We start from the raw sequence: 21,018 nt of genomic DNA, 5'->3' as shown, positions 1-21,018 counted from the left end.
CTGTACTCTCACCCCATTCCCTAAACTAGCATAGCACCTAATAGTAAGTACACAATAAATATTTGTTGAATTAATGACATCTCTAAATTTGTCTGTACACATGTTTTTCCATCTTTACATTGGAAATAGTGGTTCTATTTACAGTACAAGATGGTCAAGATAACGTCATCAAGAAATTTATTACTTTCTTTGAAAAGTAAAATTATGACATGAGTATGACTGTTTTTACAGAAAAGGCTAAAATTAATTTTGAACCCTTAGGCAATCATTTGTATTCTGAAATATGTTCTTTGAATTATAATATAAATTAAATAAATTAAACGCTGAAAAAGCTGAAGAACAAACAATTTAAGTGGAAAAACTGCAGAAAGAATCAAAGAAAAGCTGAAGTAGGACCACAGGTAATGGGAAGGCAGAGTCCACAAACTTGTGAAACTAGCTTTTATTTAAAAAACAGAAGGCTCATGGTGCTGATGGATTCCAGTACTAACCGGGACATAATGCAAGTATTTATCCGAAAGACAATCTGTTTCCAAACTTGATCACTACCCCACCACACCCTCACTCCTTACAAAAACACCCCACACACAATGAATACAATTCTGATTACCAAAAATTCTCAGGTGTGCAGACCCAAAACACACAATAGTTCTTTCATAAATTGGGTCTACAGGACACAAAAAACACAACATGGACAGGTGAAGAGTTAAGTACACAGGACTACCACTTTCTCATCTCGACTCCAACTACTCCCTACTGGACCTAACACTCCAAGAATCAAATAACTGCTGACCCCACCACTAATCAAAAGAGAAAGCCACATTGTTATATCCACCAAATATGAAAGTTGAATGTATGTGGAGCTGTGGGTAAGTAGAATTCAATGGAGGAGGACAAACAGAAGAACAAAAGCTAACCTCTGATCCAGGACCATTTCAAAGACCTGTGAACTTGTCTTCGTTGAGGGCTTTTTAAGTTTTATAAGTCTTTCCTTTAAATCAGCAGTACCAGATCACAAAATCCTTAGCCTTGTGGTTGACATGAACACACGACATCCCAGGCAATTTTCAACTGCTAGAGCTGGAATCTGGTATTTTCCAGTGACAGGAAAGACAGAAGACTATTCCACAGCCTAGGAAAGGGGGCAGGAGGTTCCGGAGAAACAAGGAGTGGGGGGTGGGGGGTGGGGTGGGGGGTGGGAGGGGGTGCTGAACAGAGACAAAGAGAGCAAAAGGTTGCCCTTGTTGCAGAAGCCACAGAACCCAGTATATATCAGCTTTGAATCTCTTCCTTCACCCCAATCCCCCAACCCAGGTACTTAAGAACACCTTAGGACTTAGGCCTCTGTCAACTTCCCTCTCCACAGATTAAGCAAAACTTAATCTGTGCACACCGAAAAAAAAAAAAAATCTGGGAGAAAGAGGAAACTACAGAAGACCCTTATTACTTCAGTTTACTAATGTGGGTGGTGACGCGTCAAGAGCCCCATTTGGGAGTGAAAGGGAGGGGAGAAAAAGAAGAAACCACAGTGCTCTAAGCTCTGCCGACGTCTCGGCAGAACAACTGTCAACGCTTTTAAAGGGCACGGCTTGTTCTTAGCCGCAAAACACAGCGGCTGGCAGGGTTGGCGGCGGGAGGCTGGTTACCCGGAAGCCGGCAGGGGGCCTGGAGGGGGGCGCCTCAAAAACACAGACTTAACGGTAACGGCTCCAGATATGCCGCCCCTCCCTCCCTACGTTAAAGTCGCGGAGAATGCGACGCCAGTGAGGCAGGTGGAGGAGCGAGGACAGGGCGACCGTCAGTTGGTTTTCGTTGCCCAGCAAACACCAGCCGGAGGGAAGGCTGAAAAGTGGAGGAAAAGACAGCACAGAGGAAAGAAAGACACGTTACCTTGTTCATCCCATTCCCCATGGTGACCGAATGCGAGCTCTTAAGAACTTTGGCAATGAGGTCGCAGGCTCCCTAATGGCGTGTTGCAAACAGGAGGGGGAGGAGCAGGTGGGGCGGGAGGGGAGGAGGCGCTGGGGAGGAATTTCGTGCTCGCAGTATTAACAACAACGACAATCGGGGAGGTCCGGGCGACTAGGCTTGCTACAGGGAACCCGGCACGGACGATAGGGTTTTCCGCTTCTCCGCCGCGGACTTCCTGGCTCGAGCCGGGCAGGGCTGCGACGTCCTTGCCGGGAAATGGTCTCGCTTTGCCCGTGAACTCCCCGCGTGAGTCCCGCGCGCCCCTCCCCGGCCGGCTTCCTGGGACTTGTAGTCGGGCCCCTGGCGCCTTGCCGCGTGACCACCGCTCCTCCGCTGTCACGCGGGGAAAAGGAGCGCAGACCAGGGCTCCCCGGCAGCTGGGTACAGGGGTGGGTGAGGAACAGGGCTCCTAGGTGTCCGCGTTGAAGAGAAGGCGCGAACTACTGACGCCCAGTGGTCGGGTCGGGGGCCGAGAGCGCACGCGCCACGCGAGCCGCCTGCGCGTTCCAAAGCCGTGCGGGGGCGGGGCCGGGGCCGAGGCCGAGGCCGAGGCCAGGGGGGTCGCTCAGGCTCTCCCCGCGCCAGCGGTGGCGTGTCGGGAGGGCTCGCTCCCGGAAAGTCAGAGTCACCAAAACTCCCGCAGGCCTTTTCCCCTGGGGCGACTCGGGCAGTGGGGGCAGGGTGCTGTTACGAGCAGTCACCGCCCTGCCTTGACTCCTTCGGTGAATCAGGTGCTAATCACCGCGGCTCCGTGCCCGGGTTTTCTGAAGGCGACAGATTTAGGCTGGGGTGGGGGGATTCCTGTGGTCCTCCCCCACCCACGAAGACCGAGAAGGCTCACCCGGTGAGGAAAGGTGGGATCAGTTACTCATCTCTGGAATGACCCTACCTCCCTACTCTGGAGGAGGGAGCAGATGGCCGGATTTCAGACCTCATGCCTTGGCTTTGGACGTCTAGTGTGTTCCCTTCTTTAAATTATAAACTGGCATCTGGTAGGCACTTGGGTGTGTTGATACAATTACTTCTGGAAAGCCCCTATCTTTGCTAAGCAGTATAGTGATGTCTGCATTGTGATTCTGTCTGGAATAGAACATTTTCTAACCTGTAGCAGTTTTGAGTATTCCATCATCTTTAATAAACTCGTCACTGGAGACAGAATCCTTGCGATAGAGGTTTCTGAGTTTCATTTTTATATCCTCATCGACGCTCTGTGCATAGTAGGTGCTTAGTAAATATTTGTTAAATGAACACATGTGTCAATGTAATACAGCTGAGCTCACCCGTGCACCCATGACCTCATTTCATCTACTCCTTACTCATCAAGTTGCAAAAGCCACATTGGCTTTTTGTGTGTTCCTTGAACCTACCAGACTTCATCATGCTCTTGGGCCTTTGTGTAGGTTGTGCTCTCTACCTAGATATCTCAATCCCTAGCTCTTTGCATGTCGCCAAGTGTCACCTCAAGGAGGCTTTTCCTGAACACTCAATCTAAAGTAGATTCTCCAGTAACTATCATGTTAACTCTATTATTTTCTTCATAGCACTTAACATGATCAGACCTAATTATACTTATTTGCTTACTTTTTATCTGTCTCACTAGAAAGCAAACTCCAGAGGAAACAGACCTTGCCTGTCTTATTCACTACTATAGTCACATAGCCTGGAGCAGTACCTGGCACAAGATAGGGGTTTGGTAAATATTTGTTGAATAAATTAATGATTTCAGGGGGCTGAGGAGATAGCAGTCGGGTTCTGAGGAATGCTGACATTTTGAAAACTTGTAGACTACATCTTGGTTATTTCTCTCCTTGTATACCATATCTTCTGGGCTATGACAGGTACCAAACCTCCACATGTAAGAAGCTCCCACTCAAAGTGTACCCAAATTGTCTACTATAGGTCAAATAAGACCCAGATCAGGCATCACCCTTCCTGCCCCTGGCTTTTGGTGTGCTCCTTCCCTACCACTTTCACTTCCTTTTTTCCTTCCCTCTTCCCAGTCACCTTGGCAGTCCTTCTCTTGCCCTTTTGCTCCTCACCATCATTATTTTTCCTGCCTTACTGCTTATAGACAACACAGCTTGGTTAGAGGATTGCCTGGGGAATCCCAGACCAGCCATTGTTCCTAAGTCTCAGAGTGATCTTGGGCAAGATGCTCAACTTTTCTGAACCATTTTATTCCTCCTTAAAATAAGTATTGGACTATGAATTTTTAAAGGTCCTATCCAGCAATCAATGAACTACTCCTGTTTCCCTCCACTCTAATTGTGTCATTGTTGTAGTCAGTTTGAGAACACAACCAGTTTATAAGTTGGTATTTGCCCATAAATGACAAACATCCAATTTTTCTTCTGTCATTTGGAACATGTCCTTACTCATGCTTTTCTTGTAAACTTATTTCTCTAGCTCAGATCGTCTGCTTAACAATCTCTCCAAGGCTCCAAACCTGCCATGGCTATCTCCTAACAGTCAAGACTGGCACTCTGGCTTTCATTCAGTATGGGCCTGTAAGATCCACATGCCCAGATTCTCAGTTTCAGATTTCAGATTCTCAATTTTTCTTTCATTTTTGGTTAAATGAGAAAAGAGGAGACCATTAACATAAGAAGCCGTGTCAGATTTTTAAAATTGTGTGTGTGGTGGGGAGGAGGGGGGCAGGTAGGATTCTCCATAAAAGGCTATCTCCCTGCACTCCCCTCCATCCTGTCCTAGAACCTAACTCCACCTCTCTCCATCATAACAGTAATTATCAATTTGCCACATCTTGCATTTCTATGACTAAAAAGGAAAAGAGAAAGTCTGATCCTATTTGGCAATATGTCCTGGTATTCTCTCTTTTCAAAGCACACAACCTCAGAGCTGAAGCTCTCATGCTGAACAGATGGCCTGCCCATTTCCAAGCTCCTTCCTTTCTTCTTTCTTTTATTCTCTGTATCTCCTGATTATGGAAAGAAGGAAGGAAACTCCTAGACAAAGCTGGCAATGCTTCACATCTAAAAAAGAATCTATTATTTGCATTCTCTCACTCATAAAATATTTTAAGGCATGATATGTCTAGTAGAATTTCACTCCATGTAAGATTTTTACTTTTACTTTTCTGCCTGCCATTTTTCTGTCTCTCAACACACCCAACACCACAAATTTTGACAACAACTCCCAAACAATTAAGCCTTCATGTGTGTACAGTGAGGAATGGTCTATCAGTTATGTGAGCCAGCTGCTCCATACACCATTAGAGTCAGCCAGATCATTAGGGGTGTTATTGATAATTTCACAGAATTGAGATAAACTTCTGCCCAAGTGAGAAGTAGTTATGTAATGTTCCTTGGCCTTTTGAACATACTATAATCCAGAGATTCTCAACCCCCAGTACTGCTGACATATGGGGCTGGATAATTTTTGTTGTTGTAGGTCTGCCCTATGCATTATAGAATATTTAGCAGTATTCGTGGCCTCTACTACTGTGTCCCAGTAATACTACCTCAGTCATGACAATCAGGAATGTCCCCAGCCCTTGGAGAGCAAAATGCACCTCCTGCCACTATTACATGTACGACAGAGCCACAGGGATGAGATCTTTTAGAGATGAAATCTCTCTTTCTCTCTGTCATTCCTTCCTTCTCTTTTTCTCACTCGACAACCAGTTAAGTCTACATTAATAGATAATGTTAGTTCTCTGCAGAAGTCTTAGGCCGCACTGTCCAATAAGAACAAATTAAGAACAAGAAGTTAAAATGAGGAGCTAATCTAGCCAAAGGATGACTGAAAGTAAAAGAAAGGTAAAACCTAATGAATTGTGGAAAGAAGAAAAAAGATGGAGTCTACAACCACCAAAGCAAAAGCACGAGCATCTCCTGTTTCTCCAGAACTCTCTAGAAAGGAAGTACCGAGTTGACTGCTTCAGGCCATGCAGAGAAGCCCGACCACAAGGATGGGGCCCTCAATAATCTCAGCCTTGAAGATTTAGGTGCTGTATACTAAGGCTGATGACAACTGGCCCTGCCCTAATGAAGCTTGCAACTTTGGAAAGAAGGTATACTGACAATACACAGGCATACATGTTATGATCTGTAGGCTGACATTAGTGTCACCTTCCACCCAATTTTTAGGAACTAGGGCTCTGTCTTATTTCCCTTTGCCTAATATTTTGTTCCATAGTCTGTTCAATATCTCCATTCCTCCATTCCATTAAAAGGCCACTGATTTCCAGCCCTCCAAGCAGTCTTCTGATTATGAACTTGATTTCCTGTTCCAATTTCTACTAATGAAGTATGAGGAGCTAAAATCTCAAAGCGTAGGCATCTGGAGAATGTGGGGTCAGAGAAGAGCAAGAAGAATGGATATCTAGTTAAGTAAGCAGGGCAGAGAGATGGGGTTAGAGAATCTGGGAGGAAGCGAATGGAAAATGCTAGCAGGCATGTGGTTGGGAGTCAGCAAAGTCTGTCGCATGTAGAATTTTTGGGAGGGTTGGCAGAGGCAAAGCCAGTCTGGGAGGAATGGAGATATTGAACAGACTATAGAACAAAATATTAGGCAAAGGGAAATAAGACAGAGCCCTAGTTCCTAAAAATTGGGTGGAAGGTGACACTATTGTCAGCCTACAGGTCATAACATGTATGCCTGTGTATTGTCAGTATACTTTCTTTCCAAAGTTGCAAGCTTCATTAGGGCAGGGCCAGTTGTCATCAGCCTTAGTATACGGCACCTAAAATAGTTTGTACTATGTGGGGAAATGTTCAGTTATTTGTTGATTAAGGAGAGAAAACACAACCGGGAGGTTGTTGCATTTATCCAGGAGTAGGGTTCACCAATAATTCATCTTTTATATGCCAGATAATGAATATCGCATCTACCTGTCTTTACTTTTTTAGAGCAATGCAATTTCCATATGAGATGGCTCTGTCATCTAGGAGTGATTAAAGTCCTATTGCCCTTTGTGTTTTAAACTGATGCAGTGCACCCTGGTGAGAGAGAGGAGGTGGGGGGGCGGTAAAGGGGTAGAGAGAAAATCTTTGCACACAGTACTTTCATATATTGCTGTATTCTGCCCCTTGATTTGCAGCCATAGCTGTAGTTGGCAGAGCCCAATACTTTCTGTAGCTCTGCCCTTGACATCATGTTGTTCTTTGAACTTTGGTTAAGAAATCATTAGTGGTTTATGAACATCCATCTTGTAGGTTGGCTGTGGTTATTTTCCTTGTCTGGAATGATTTGACTTGACCTATGTACTTCCCTATTTTTGCCAAGGAAGGTCTACGAGGTAGCAAACAGGCCTTTTAAAACTTCATTGTTTAAAAACAAAACAAAACTTTTTTTATGGTCGATGATCCCAGCTCAAAATAGCTGCCAAAATCTGAGCCACCAGTGTCTTTTTAGACTCAGTACAATAACATCTTTTTCATCTGGATCTGACAGGACTGGTATAAAATACAATTTGGCCCTTGCTTTTTTACACTAACTTACCTTAGATACGAAGAGACACACCCAGGAGCCCTTACCAGTTGCCTTCTATATAGTACCATGTTTGTGGTCTCCAAATCTTTATAAAACCCTACTCAGAGTGACCACATGGTCAGCAATCTAGTGGAGAGTGGGATAGTCCCTAAGTATCCCTTGATGGAGGATCCCATTGGTCCGTATTTACCATGCCTGCATGGCCAGCTGCTCTCTGAGAGGCACACTTCTGCTTCTTTAAATGCCTGCAAGGGCCAGGGGCAGCCCAGAATTGAAGACATAAGAGAAAATGGCAAGGGAAGTCCCAGCTCTGAGAAATGATTGGGCAAAAGTAGCCCCTCTTAGAGAACCTAATACCCAGCTACTAAATGTTCCTTTAGAGTTCTTCTCTAGTGAAGACCTTTGTGTTGGTTAGTTTTGTTTATCTTTCACCCTTTTATGTAAAGCTGAAATTAAACTAGATTTGAAGACATTTAAAAATGTCTAGGTAGGGGTCTGCAGGGAGACGGTGGTTTCCTCAGAGAATGGAATGTCCCAAGAGAAATTTCATTTGTGAGAGGGGAAGTCCATTTCATATGACATAATGGTGTCATCGTTTAACACTCTGTTGGGTTTTACATTTGTTAATATTTATCATTATTTCAATTAATTATTTATCATTAAAACCCTGTGAATTATGAGAGAGCCATCATAAATAAAGTGCTTCTCAGGCTAGATGACAGACCAGGATCATTTCTTTCTTATGCACAGCAGACCACTTGTATTTTTTCACTGGTCTGCAGGAGACGACCTACCCCTGTCCAGACAAGCCATCTCACCCAAAGCCACATGGCATTATTCAGACTGGTACCCTTTAAATGCCAGTTGGCTTGTACTTTTTAGCATCTTTGTCATACCCTTTATATACAGAGCTTCTCTTCAGATCCATGCAAACTATGACTAACAGAAGAACACCTGCAAAGAGGATCAAGTGATTACAGCAAAAGGTATATTCAATTCACAGGAAGTTAGGGTATATTTCTTTCACATTTCAAATACCTATTAACCTCTAAAAAAGGGCAAGAAAGTCTGAGCCCAAAGCTTGCCCTAATCCACTGATGCATAACTTTCATACTGTACAGACTTGAACAGTGTCTCAACCTAAAAACGTTTCTATTTGAGTCTCCCCACTTCTGCTCCAAAATACAAGGGAGTGCTTATGTTAACTCTCTGGTAATTAAAGTGTTATTGAAGGTGCTTTTTCTCCTACCAAAGTCACAGTTTGTCTTGAAGGCATATGAGATCTCTATCTCTACAGACAGAAAAACTGGTGACTTTTAAATGACAGTTGCCCCTCCTGCTTGTCAAGGTTTTGTCTGGTAGCCCAACAGGTGAGCAGGTATGTGGATGGGTAGAAAGACAGATATATAAGACAGTGTGATATGTGGACATCTTTCCTTATTGCAATGCATTTTAAAATATGTTCAATTGAAGATGATCTTTTGCTTTAAAAATATCACTATTTTTGTTGCAGTCATAACAATTAAGCAAATGAGGCAGGAAGCTCTCTGCATTGTGGTTATTTTACTCAAGCCGTTGTATGAAGCTTCTTTTTAGTATATGTATGTGTGTTCTTTTTTCCTTGAGTAATAACCATTCTAGAACTTCTGAGTCAGTGTAATTGTTGATTCTGATTGCCAGGATTACATCTAACTATCATAGATAGGGCTGCAGAAGCAAAATGTCTAAGAAAGAGGTCAGCAGAACTACTTTGAAACAGACTATGCTCTCTTCTAGTTATCAATTAAGTGTAACAGTTTCACAGAATTAAGGTAATAATCCCTTATCCCTGTTTACCTATTCCCTATATAGTTTATGTTACCTATTCCCTATATAGTTTATGTATAGTTTATGTTGGCATCAGCCACTTTCTAGTCTTTTTAATTTTGTAGGATTTCTTATTTCTAAGATATTTGGTCACTACATAAAAGGAAGGTTCTTTGACTTCGTATGAAGCATCTATTATGTGTGGTGCCAGACTGTCCCAGTTTGCCCAGGATTTCTTTGGTTTTAAAACTGAAAGTCCTATGTCCCAGGAAGCCTGTCAATCCTGAACAATCCAGGACAGCTTGTTACTCTAGAGCGATTACAATGTTTGAGGGGAAATATGTAATTTTTAAATTAGAAAAATACTTAATTATCATTTAAGCACCTTCCTTTTTATTTAAAAATAGTTCTATGTGTGAAATGTTGAAAAGGAGCAGATGCCTCCCGTTATTGGTCAGAGCCAGGCAGTTTTTACCTGCCCTGTAAACAAAGTAGGGACTATTCTCTCCTAGAGGTTTATAGTGGGCAATTGATACTTTCCAAAAGGGAAATATTGGCTGAAGAAACTTCAATGTCAATATTTCTTTTAGAAGTAAAATACAGTTTGCTTTGTCTCCAAAGAAGTCATAGTTGAATATTCTTCCTAGAAACTATCTCATAATAACCATGAAAGCCTAATATATTTTCCTTGTAATATTAAATTGAAGAGATCACAATGCTTGAGAGTGAGTACTTATTTAAAAGGACATGGACAGTCTCCTAAACGTAGTTAGATTTTATAAAGTGGAGGGTTTGAGTATACGAATACATTAATTAATCATCTTCTTTCTCATCATAAATCCACTCACTGCCTACTGACCCTCAGCTTAGTTACTACTCTCCAGGTAACATGGTCTTGGATGTCCTTGTACACATTCCCCATCTCCAAGCATTGAGGTGGCTTTTTTATTCATTCAATCAATGTTGAAAGCTTATTATGTTCTGGGCATTATTCCAAAAGCTGAAGATACAGAAATAAAAACAAAACTTCTCCCACACTTAACTCACATGTATTTATGTCAGTGGTAAAGAGGGACTTATACATAAATAATTTCCACGTAATGTGGTGTACTATGAGTTTGTAAGGCTTGCTTTGGGAGGTTTGAGAAGGGCACTCGTAGAACTATCTCAGCTGGTTCTTCTTTTCTGTAAAAATAGGCATCCTTACATTTCTGTATTTCTAGTATGCAAGTTCATTTCAAACACACGCTCGTGTGTTTGAAGGACAATTTTGGCTATTTAGAACCAGGAACATAAGACTGACCTGTCTCAATACCACATTTTGGAACTCTTGGTTCATAAAGTATCATTTCCAGAAGGGTGGTGAAGTAGGAAATGATACATGTACCTTATTCCTAGACATAATAAGGGTGGTGCCAGAATGTGCTCTTGCTTGTAAGCCAAAAGGGCTTTTCGTGGCTTCCTACCTCTCACCATCCCCACTCACTCTCCTTGCCCTTTATGGGATTCTCACAGATTCTCACCATTTTCAAGGGAAGCTTTGAACTTTAGAGACGCTGCAAATAAATACAAATGAATACATGCATGCATGTATATATGTGTATATACATGCATGTGTGTGTGTATATACATATACACACATACACATACACATACACATACACATACACATACATATACATATACATATACATATACATATACATATACATATACATATACATACATAGATATACGTACATATATATTTGAGAAATATTCAGCCTTGTGAAGGGGAACCTTTTCGCTTGCATTTTTTGAAGAAAACTTGGCCTCAGGAGATAGATGGTTAGTAATGAGCTAAATCAGCAAATAAAATTTAGCATATATTGAAGAAAATTGAGCTACAAAAGTTGAAGCAATTTTGAAGATCGTAAGATTCTAGATGAGGCACTGAGGCACCAAAATATTAAATGATTTTATTAAGGCTATAGATAAGCAGGATCAGAAAATATGTGCTATTCCAGGGTTCTGCCATCATTACCTAAGCCCTTCCTCTGGGATTACTCCCACCTTCCCACTATCTAGCAACTAGAAGGTTAACCCTCAGTATAGTTTAAATCCCTCAAGACTTTAAAAACTGCTCCAATTCCAAGCTGCTTTTGTTTGGGTACATCAGAAGCCATGATATAGTAATATTTTGACTATCCATCCTGAGATGGATGGATAAGATTCTAACCAAAGGCAAGGAAGGCAACAACTACTTCAGATGGAGGAAGGTATGTGACACAAAAGCTGGCAGCAGAGGTATGTTTCAGGCTGGAAAGTAAGTGATGGTGATGGGCCTAGTGGGACCATGAGAAATTGAAGGGAGGTTAAGGCTGAGTGTGGATGTCTTAAATACTACATCTCTCTGAGGATTGTTTATTAGGAAGATTAAACTGACATTAGTACTGAAGGCAGAAGAGATGGGTAACAATGAGATCCACTAGGATGCTATTTTCATAGTCTAGAAGTGAGACTGAAAAGAAGGTGATAGAGGGAACGTAGGGCAAGGGGAGCATTAGTCAATGATTAAATTGTACTACAAACATTGAACACCTACTATACACCAGATATCAGGCAAAGTCTTAAAGATACTAAAGTAAAAAAGCATGGTTTTCATCCCCGAGGAACTTGTAGTTTCATGAAGTCAGACAGTTGCCATACTGTATGCTAAGCATTGGGGACAGGAGAGAGAAGTGGCTAAGGGAACTCACAGAGAAGATCTTATACCAGTATCTGAGCAGGAAACTAAATTCAGTCAGATAGTTCAGGTCATTGAAATGAGGAATTACCTCATGAAAGGTGTGTTAGGATTGAGAAAACCCAAAGTAACTGCTGACCAGCAGGAAACTACTATAGTGGGAAGCTGTTGCCATCCCTAGGCCTGAAGTGGGTAGAGGAAGAATAGATTGATTGGAGCCCACTAGAGGCTGAAGCCATGGCAGTGGGCCATGTGACTGGAGCTGTAGTTAGGGAGTGTTATGGGTTTAATCGTGTCCTCCAAAATTCATAGGTTGTAGTCCTAATCCCCAATACCTAAGAGCATGACTGTATTTGGAGATAGAGTCTTTTCAGAGATAATTAAGGTAAAATGAAGTCATTGGGGTGGACACCAACCTGACTTGTGTCCTTATAAAAAGAGGAAATTAGGACACAGACAGAGGGAAAACACAGGGAGAAGACACAAGTCAAGGAGAGAGGCCTCAGAAAAAAACAACCTTGCTGATTACTTTGTCTTGAACTTCCAGTTTCCAGAACTGTTAGACAATAATTTTCTGTTGTTTAAAGAAATAACAGATGTTATTGGCCCAGTCTGTGGTACTTTGTTACAGCAGTAGCCCTTGCAAACTAATAGAAAGAAGCTGCCACTGCCAGAAACATGACGTGATCATGGAGGCTAGGAGAAAGAGATGCTCTGGCCGATCTCACCAACTGCCCTCTGTTCTCACTCAAAAGCCAAAACCCACATGGAAGCCAGAAAAGTTGCCCAAGTGATGTATTCCATATCTGTAGTCTCCCAGCTCACTGAGAGGACAAAGAATGATAAGAGTGGATTCAGGGAGGCAGGGATTAAGACATCTCATGAAGTCTTGAGAAATCAAGAAAGCTACATGGAGGATGTGACTCTTGAATTGAATCTGGAATACTGAATTAATATAAATAAAGCACCCAGAATCCTACTTAGGCCATAATAAGAGCTATATATGGTATTGTTATTGTTTTCACTACTAAACCCCTTCTACTTATTATTTCTATTTCTTGCTAGCAATCTTGGAAGGTCAGTCTTAATGTCCTCTTTTTACAGATAAGAAAATTAGGTTCAAAGAGGTTGTTCAAATGGCTAAGCCAGCTTTCATGCTCAGGCCTGCCTGGCTCAAAAGCCACCAGTTCAGTTTGCATCCCAGAGAGTATAGTCATCAGCCAGATGGTAAAGCCTGGATAAAGGATAGTTTTGAAAGAGGATGTTATAGACACAAAGGCAAAAGCATTTTGGCAACAGAGACTGTCACATGTTCGGGGATATGAAGTGGTTTACCAAGGTGGGAGTATAGAATGCAAAGAGTGGAAAGGCAAGACGTGAGTAGAAAGGAGGCAGAGCCAGATGAAAGACATTCTCATATACCATGCCAAGAAGTTTGGACACCTTCTCAAAGAATTGGGGAGTTTTGAAGGATTTTTATTTTATTTATTAAATTTATTGGGGTAACATTGGCTAATATAATTATATAGGTTTCAAGTATACAGTTTTATAATACATCTTCTTTTTTTTTATGCCTACGGCACCTGGTCTTCCTAGGTGGTCTCCCATCCAAGTACTAACCAGGCCTGACCCTGCTTAGCTTCCGAGATCAGACGGGATTAGGCGTTTTCAGGGTGGCATGGCCGTAGACTCTATAATACATCATCTGTATATTGCATTGTGTGTTCGCCATCCAAAGTCAAATCTCCTTTCATCATCATATAGTTGATGAACATTTTGAGGGCCTTGCAGAAAATGTCATATTCTAGGTGAGACTGAGGATGGGGAAATCTTAAAAGATCTTTGCAGAAATCTAGGTGAAAAATAATAAAGGCCTTAAATAAAGATTGGCAGTGCGGATGGAGGGAAGAAGGCTGGTTGAGGGAAAGGGATATGAAAGAATTCATAGGACTTGAAGACTAATTGAATGTTGGAAGTGGGAAGGAGAGAAATAAAAGGGTTACTCCCAAGTTCCTAGCTTGGGAAACTGCATGGATGGTGGTGTCATTCACAGTCTGGAAACACAGGAGGAGGAACAGGATTCATGGGAAAATGATGGTTGCTATCTGGACATGCTGAGCTTCAGATGCCTCTGGGTTATCCAGGAAGAAAATATAGAGCCAAGTACACAAGAAAATGCAGAAAACCCAATGATGACAATTTTTGTTAAGTATCTTATAGCATAAGTTACAATATATTGATTGTTCTAAAAATGATAGTTTTTCCTGCATTTGTTATGAAAATTAAGCAAATACTATCATGATTAGGTCATAGTTAGAAGCATGTTATTTTAATAATTTTTTAAGCAAGCAGTTATTGAGTTCTAATTTTGCATGAAGTGCTAAAATAGGCATTGGGAGATGGGAAGGTAACAGCAAAAGATAAATAAGACAGAGTCTTCCAGAAAGAGCTGATGGAGTACCAAAAATAAAACAAAGGAATGTCCCAAAGAAGATAAAATTGCTGAGTGTAGAATAAATGTGGTCATAGTATATCTCAAATTTCCCAACTGAACACTGGTTAATGACGTGATCTACTTATAAATCATATTTCAGTCATATTGTCAGCGATAGAAAATAATATTGAGCATAAAGGCCAGAAAAAGTCAACAGCTCTTAAATCCAACTGGTAGAGCAAAATATGCATGTCACGCAATGTATCTCTTTTTAGTGTATCATTTTAAATGAGCTCAGATAGGCAACAAATAATGAGGAAGTGGATGATGCAATGCCAAAATTTATAAAGATAATAAAAAATGACTATGTATGCTTAATAGGTTGACTCTAAAGATGGTTTTATGAGAACTCAATATGAAATAATTTATTTTATCATCCGCCTCAACTTTGGTGGTTTGGTAGTCCTGACAACCAAATAGTATCAGCAGATAGCCCTTAGAAAACAAATAGTATAAAAGAGAGACAACCTTATTGAAAGATGGCTCTCAATCCTTCTAAAAAACCCTTACAAAAATATCTGTGTTGTTATATTGTTGATCAAATAATCTTCCTAATATGTATTTGGGTAACGAAGATAAGGCACTATGCATTTTCTTTATTGCAATAGGAAAAAACCTAACTACTTTGTAAGGCTAATTAAAGAAGACTCCAATGCACATATTTAAAGTTCCATTTTATTATGTCTTAACTGAAATCTCAGTAATAAAACAGAAAGAAAGATGAGGAATTCTAAACATACAGAAAATAGTGAGTATTGCTTCCACTCTAACAAGTAAAATCTAGATAAACTATATACTTATAACTTTTCTCGAACTCATCAGAGACCCAAAGTTATAGATTAACTAAATAGATCCAAATCCGAGGAAAGGCAGGCCTTGTCAAAGATAGACAGGATGTGAGCACTTGCCTGCCAATGGTAGAACATGGCAGAAAAAGAAGCTGGGTTCCACATAAGGAGGTAAGAGCTAAAAATTATAACATATTGCTAGAAGCCAAGTGTGAGCTAGTGTGAGAGGAGAATTTGTACACACCTACAGCCTTTTTTCCACAGACTTTCACCAGATTGCCATTGGCATGATTGAGGAGTTGGAAGGAAGGAAATTGGAGAGAGCCTCTTGTGGTGGTGCTGGCATAGAGGAGAGTAGTGCTGCCACTTCAGGAAAATGAGTCCCATTTTTCCCCTGTGGAACTAATGCTGTGGGACAGGGGCAAGAAATACTGTCAGTTCTAGGACACAGGTGAACATGCATTGTGTTGAGGAAAGGGTTAAAAGCAAAAACCCCTTCACAGGTATATATCCCAATTATTTAACAAAGAAGTCATAACAAAAAAGTAGTACCAAGTCTCCCAGAAAATAAAGGCAGAACACTTCTCAAAACATTCTGTGAAGCCAGCATTGCCTTGGTATCAAAACCAGACAAAGACAATACAAAAAAAGAAAACTACAGGCCAATTTTATCATGAATATAATTGTAAAAATTCCTGAACAAAATATTAACAAGTCAAATTCACTGATATTTGAAAAGTATAATAAATCAGGACCAAGTGAGATTTTCCCCGTGAATGCAATGTTGATTCAATATTAGAGAATAAAACAATATAATTAACCACATCATTAGACCATCTTGATAGATCCAGATTTTTTAAATAAAATCCAACAACCATTTATGATAAAACTCTCAGCAAACCAGGAATACAAGGAAAATTCCTCAACCTGGGAAAGGGTATCTATTAAAAACCTACTGCTAACATCATACTTAATGGTGAAAAACTAAATTTATTTCTTTAAGATCAGGAACAAGGCAAGGATGTTGTGCAGAGAAAGATGGTTGTAGTCAGTTTCCCTCCTGACACTCTTAGCAGCTAACTTCCAATCCAAAGTGACTCAGCTCTCCTCCCCTTATGCAGCCATGTACCGGGTACGCATGCCTGGGCTTCCATTATCTGGCATTGTGCCATTATTGTTTAATCCATATATAAAAGACATTCTCATGTGAGACTGCCTGTGCCTTGCTGGATAACACTGCTGCCCTGAGCAGCTGGCTGTGCCCTTGCTGAAATAAAGAGCTATGTCACAGTTGCCTAAGGCTCCCTGCAGTTTCTTCCAACTGCCCAGGAACCTCGTACCCCTTTACCTCGGAACCTCGAATCTGCAGCAACACATTTCCTATTCTCATTAATCCTATTCAGCATCATACTAAAGATCTTAACAAAGGCGCTAAGGAAAGGGTGGAGCAGGGAGAATTACAGATTGAAAATAAATAAAACTCTGCAGATGACATGATTACCTACATAGAAAAGTCTCGAATATATAAAGAATTGCTACAACTAGTAAGTGAATTTAATAAGGCCACAGAAAACAAAATAAATACAAAATATTAATTAGATTTTTTTATAAAATAGCACTGAAAAGTGAAAATTAAAAATTTTAAAAATAGTAACATTTATAATAGCACCGATAAACAAGAAATACTTAGACATAAATTTAATAAAATATATGCAAGATCTATGTGTTTAAAATAAACAAGACACTGATGAGAGAAATCAAATAATACCTCAATAAATAGAGAGGTATACTATGTTTATGAATTGAAAGACTTAATATTGTTAAAATGCCAAATTTCCCCCAAGTTGATCTATAGATTCATAACAACCCCATTTATAACCTCTGAAGATTTCTTTGTAGAAATCAGTAAGCTGGTTCTGAAATTTATGGGGAAAAGCAAGGGATCTAGAATTGTTGAATAAACAATAAACTTTTTTATGTTTTAAGCATATTTAGATAATTTTTGTGGGGGTTTTTTTGGGTTTTTTTTTGTTTGTTTGTTTTTTGTTTTTGTTTGTTTTTTTTTTTTGCAGCTGAAAACATTCTACCCAATTAGAAAACTACTGTTTTGGCAACAATATTCTTTAATGATGTACGAATGTAAAATGAAATAGTCTTGCCGATTCAGAACGATAAAGTTCATCGAAAATACTTGAAATATTTACTTAAAAATATGTTCTTCAGGTAGATGGGGGAAGATGGCAGGTTAGGTAAAAGCATGATTTGTCTCCTCCCAGGTCTGCATTGAAATTATAACCAAATTATAAAATAATCTACGTGGAGAATCACCTGAAATTCAGCTGATCATAACACCTATGTCTGATAATATAAAGGAGCCACATGGAAGCCAGTATTAGGGGCAAAGTTATGATCGGGCTGGATCTGCACCTGCAGGTGGTGGAGGATCACCAGGAGGGAGAGAGAGGCTGCAGAGGCTCTCCTGAAGGAAAGGGGGTTCCTGGTCTCATCCGGGGGCTCCACAGCCTAGGGTCCTAGCCCAGGAAAGAAGAGATTCCAATAACTCTGACTATAGAAACCAGAGGGGATTCTGGCCATCTGGGTGAGATGGAAAGAGACTGAATCCCTAGACATCCCTTTGAAGGACCCGCATACAGGCTTTCTGACTTGCAGACACTCACCCAAGACACTGGCGGTGGGTCAGAGGCTTGTGTGGGATTCATTCTAGAAAGTCTGCATTACCTGGTGCCAGAACCAGGGCTAGAAGGGCAGCCACCATTGTGCCTTAGTCCAGACCCCCTACAGGGTAATCTACAGACCATGCCAGCTTGACTGTGCAGACCCCTCCCACAGTGCCATAAGGAAGCCCTGGTAAGAGGGGATCAGCCTACCCCTCTTAACCTGCAGATTGCCCGGGTCATTTGTCGCTGCATGGCTGCCAAGCCCTACTCCAATTCAGGGCCAAACATTCCCAGTGAGGGGCCTGTGCTGTGAGCCACATTTCCATTTCCAGCGGGTGACCAGTGCTGTGAGCTGCATTTCAGGGATAGGGTCAGGCAGATCACTGCTGCCAACATGAACTTGGACAAATATCAGGGTCCTGTTGGCCAGTCCCAGACAGCAGCCAGTCTTGCTGTGATCTAGGACTTAGGCAGGAACTCGCGAACTGTTACTAAAGTTGCAACAAGACTGAGGCTGCCTGCAAGAGTTGCAATATTGTGTATGGGGAGTACTGGGGTCTGTGGGACTGCCCCAGATGTCAGCTGGTCTCTCTGTGATCTGTGAATACAGCGGGAATGCCCAATCACAGGAGTTGCAGCAAAACTGAGACTGCATTGATTTGACTGCCATTGTCTCTCTGAGACCTTGCCCCAACCGACCCGCAAATTACCCTAGATGCCCCATTGATAGTGAACTGCCACAGCCCTGTCCCTCCCCTCCCCTGATCTCCCAATCCACACAGGCAACAAACTTTGACTGGCATAGGGTGGGCACTGCATGGAAATTAACAGCAGGCAGAACTTTGCTGCCTGCAGGAGTTGCAATATTGTGTCTAGGGAGTGCAGGGTTCTGTGGGACCACCCTAGACAGAAGCTGGTCTCATTGTGATCTGTGTCTACAGCATGAATACCCAGGCACAGAAGTTGCAAGCAAAATTGAGGCTGTATTGGCTGGACTAACTTTGTCTCCCTGAGATCTCACTTCACCCAAGCCACAAAGTGCCTGCAGCCCATTGACAGGCAGCCACCTGTGCCCTGTTTGACTCTGGGATTGTGCAGTCAATGCAGGCAACAGATCTTGGTTAGTGCAGTGAGCGCATTTCGAGGAAAAACAGTTGTGGACAGACCACTGTTGCCTATATGAGCTGCAATATCTCTTGTGAGGATTGTAGGAGTCTGTATTGGCCGGACGGCCCTTGACTCCCTGAGCTCTTGCCCCATCTAATGTATGAAGTGCCTGCTGCACATTGATAGGCAGCTGCCCCTGCTCTGGGGTGGCACATTTACCCAAGGGTGGGCAGCAGCTGACCTTGCTACACGTGGAAACTTGTACAGGGAGCCGCAAAGACAGTGTTGGCAAGTAAACTGACATGACAGTGGCAGGGAGAAATTTACTCAATAGACCTAGGAGACTCCCAGGGTCCCTGCACCACTCAATACACATATCACCCAGAGGCTCATCCAGTTTCAGAGACTTATAGGCAACTAACAGGCAGTGTCAGGCCTTGAGGAGCACTGGTCCCTCTCCTAAACTGGGAGATATCTGACCACTGTCTACAGCGTTGTCTCTTCCACTTACCTATAGATCCAGTATAGGAAACAACCATCTGTGATAACTTTGTAGTTCTCACCGGGTAGCCCTGAGCAATCAAAAGCAGTGGCTAACCTTGGCCTATGGGGAAGCCCCTCCCAAGGGGCTACAAACCAATGTATCTGGAGGCTGGCACCACACCACAATGGAGTAACTCCTGACTAGTCCTATTACTGATACACACAAAAGGTGGTTGCAACAAGTATACAAGCCTGCTAGGGCAAATCTCAGTCAATGGGGTCAGCCCCCACACAGTAACTCTTACCCTGTGAGTGCAGCGAATTCCCACAATTAGTCAGCCTGAGCATTAATCCTATCCATTGACCTATTAACAACAATAAAGGCTTTGTAACAACAGAAGATCACACACAACCCACACAAAGATCACGTTCAGAGCCGCTGGCATAAGGGATCAGGGAAAGTGTGCCACTAGGCCACATAGGACACCTTCCACATTAGGCCATCAAGCCGAGGCTGAGAGATGAAACAAATATTCCTGACACATAAAAATGAACACAGAGAGGCTAATGAAATGAGAAAACAAAGAAACATGCCGCAAATGAAACAACAGGAGAAAACTCCAGAAAATAAGCTAAATGAAATGGAAGCAAGCAACCAACCAGATACAGAGTTCAAAATAATGGTTATAAGGATGCTCAGTGAATTTAAGGGGAGAGTGGATAGCACAATGAGAATCTCAACAGAGAGATAGTAAGCATAAAAAAAGGACAATAGCAATCATAAAAAAGAACCAGACAGAAGTAAGGAATACAATAACTGAAATTAATACACTAGAATGATTCAACAGTAGATTGGACGAAGCAGAAGATCGAATCAGGGAATTGGAACAAGGTAGCAGAATACGTGCAATCTGAACAACACAAAGAAAAAATAATTTTAAAAAAATGAGGATAGTTTAAGAGACCTCTGGGACAACATGAAGCATAAAATTATCCAGATCATAGGAGTACCTGAAGAGGAAGAGAGAGCAAAAGATTGAGAATCCTTTTGAAGAAATAATGATAGGAAACTTCCGTAACCTGGCAAAGGAATTAGACATACAAGTTCAGGAACCACAAAGAGTCCCAAACAAGAGGAATTCAAACAGACCTACAGCAAGACACATCATAATTAAACTACCAAAAGTCAAAGACAAAAAGGAAATTAAAAAAGCAGCAAGAGAAAGGCAGCTAGTTACTTACAAGTGTATCCCTATAAGAATGTCTGCTGACTTTTCAATGGAAACTTTACAAGCCAGAAGAAAATGGCAAGAAATATTCAAAGTTATGAAAAACAAGAATCTACAACCACAAATTTTCTACCCAACAAGGCTTTCGATTAAAATAGAAGGTGAGATAAAGAGCTTCCCAGACAGGGAAAAGCTTAAGGAATTCATCACCAACAATCCAGCATTACAAGAAATGTTAAAAGGACTTCTGTGAAAAGAGAAAGGGTAAAAAAAAAAAAAAAAA

At 41.5% G+C, this 21,018-nt stretch overlaps 1 protein-coding gene and 1 non-coding gene across 8 annotated transcripts in view; both read right to left on the bottom strand.

The window, feature by feature from the left end:
* The window catches only part of DUSP22 (dual specificity phosphatase 22), a 57,223-nt gene extending 54,793 nt beyond the window's left edge, over positions 1–2,430 (bottom strand). For 4 of the 7 annotated variants that reach the window (XM_011383234.2, XM_011383235.2, XM_011383233.2 and 1 more), the window contains exon 1: positions 1,891–2,430. In XM_011383234.2, coding sequence (XP_011381536.1) covers positions 1,891–1,911 — 21 coding nt within the window. In that variant the 5' untranslated portion in view covers positions 1,912–2,430. The remainder of the gene's footprint in view (positions 1–1,890) is intronic. The other 3 variants (XR_002777770.1, XM_011383232.2, XM_011383237.2) reach the window with 2 other exon arrangements.
* Positions 2,431–13,527: 11,097 nt separating this feature from the next.
* LOC111732952 lies at positions 13,528–13,646 on the bottom strand. The gene has a single exon (XR_002777773.1). It is a non-coding gene; the product is annotated as a 5S ribosomal RNA (ribosomal RNA).
* Between the last annotated feature and the right edge of the window lie 7,372 nt (positions 13,647–21,018).

The sequence above is a fragment of the Pteropus vampyrus genome, unplaced genomic scaffold, assembly GCF_000151845.1.
Source record: "Pteropus vampyrus isolate Shadow unplaced genomic scaffold, Pvam_2.0 Scaffold509, whole genome shotgun sequence".
In the NCBI taxonomy this organism is placed as follows: domain Eukaryota; kingdom Metazoa; phylum Chordata; class Mammalia; order Chiroptera; family Pteropodidae; genus Pteropus; species Pteropus vampyrus.
This window is presented reverse-complemented; position numbering and strand designations above follow the sequence as displayed.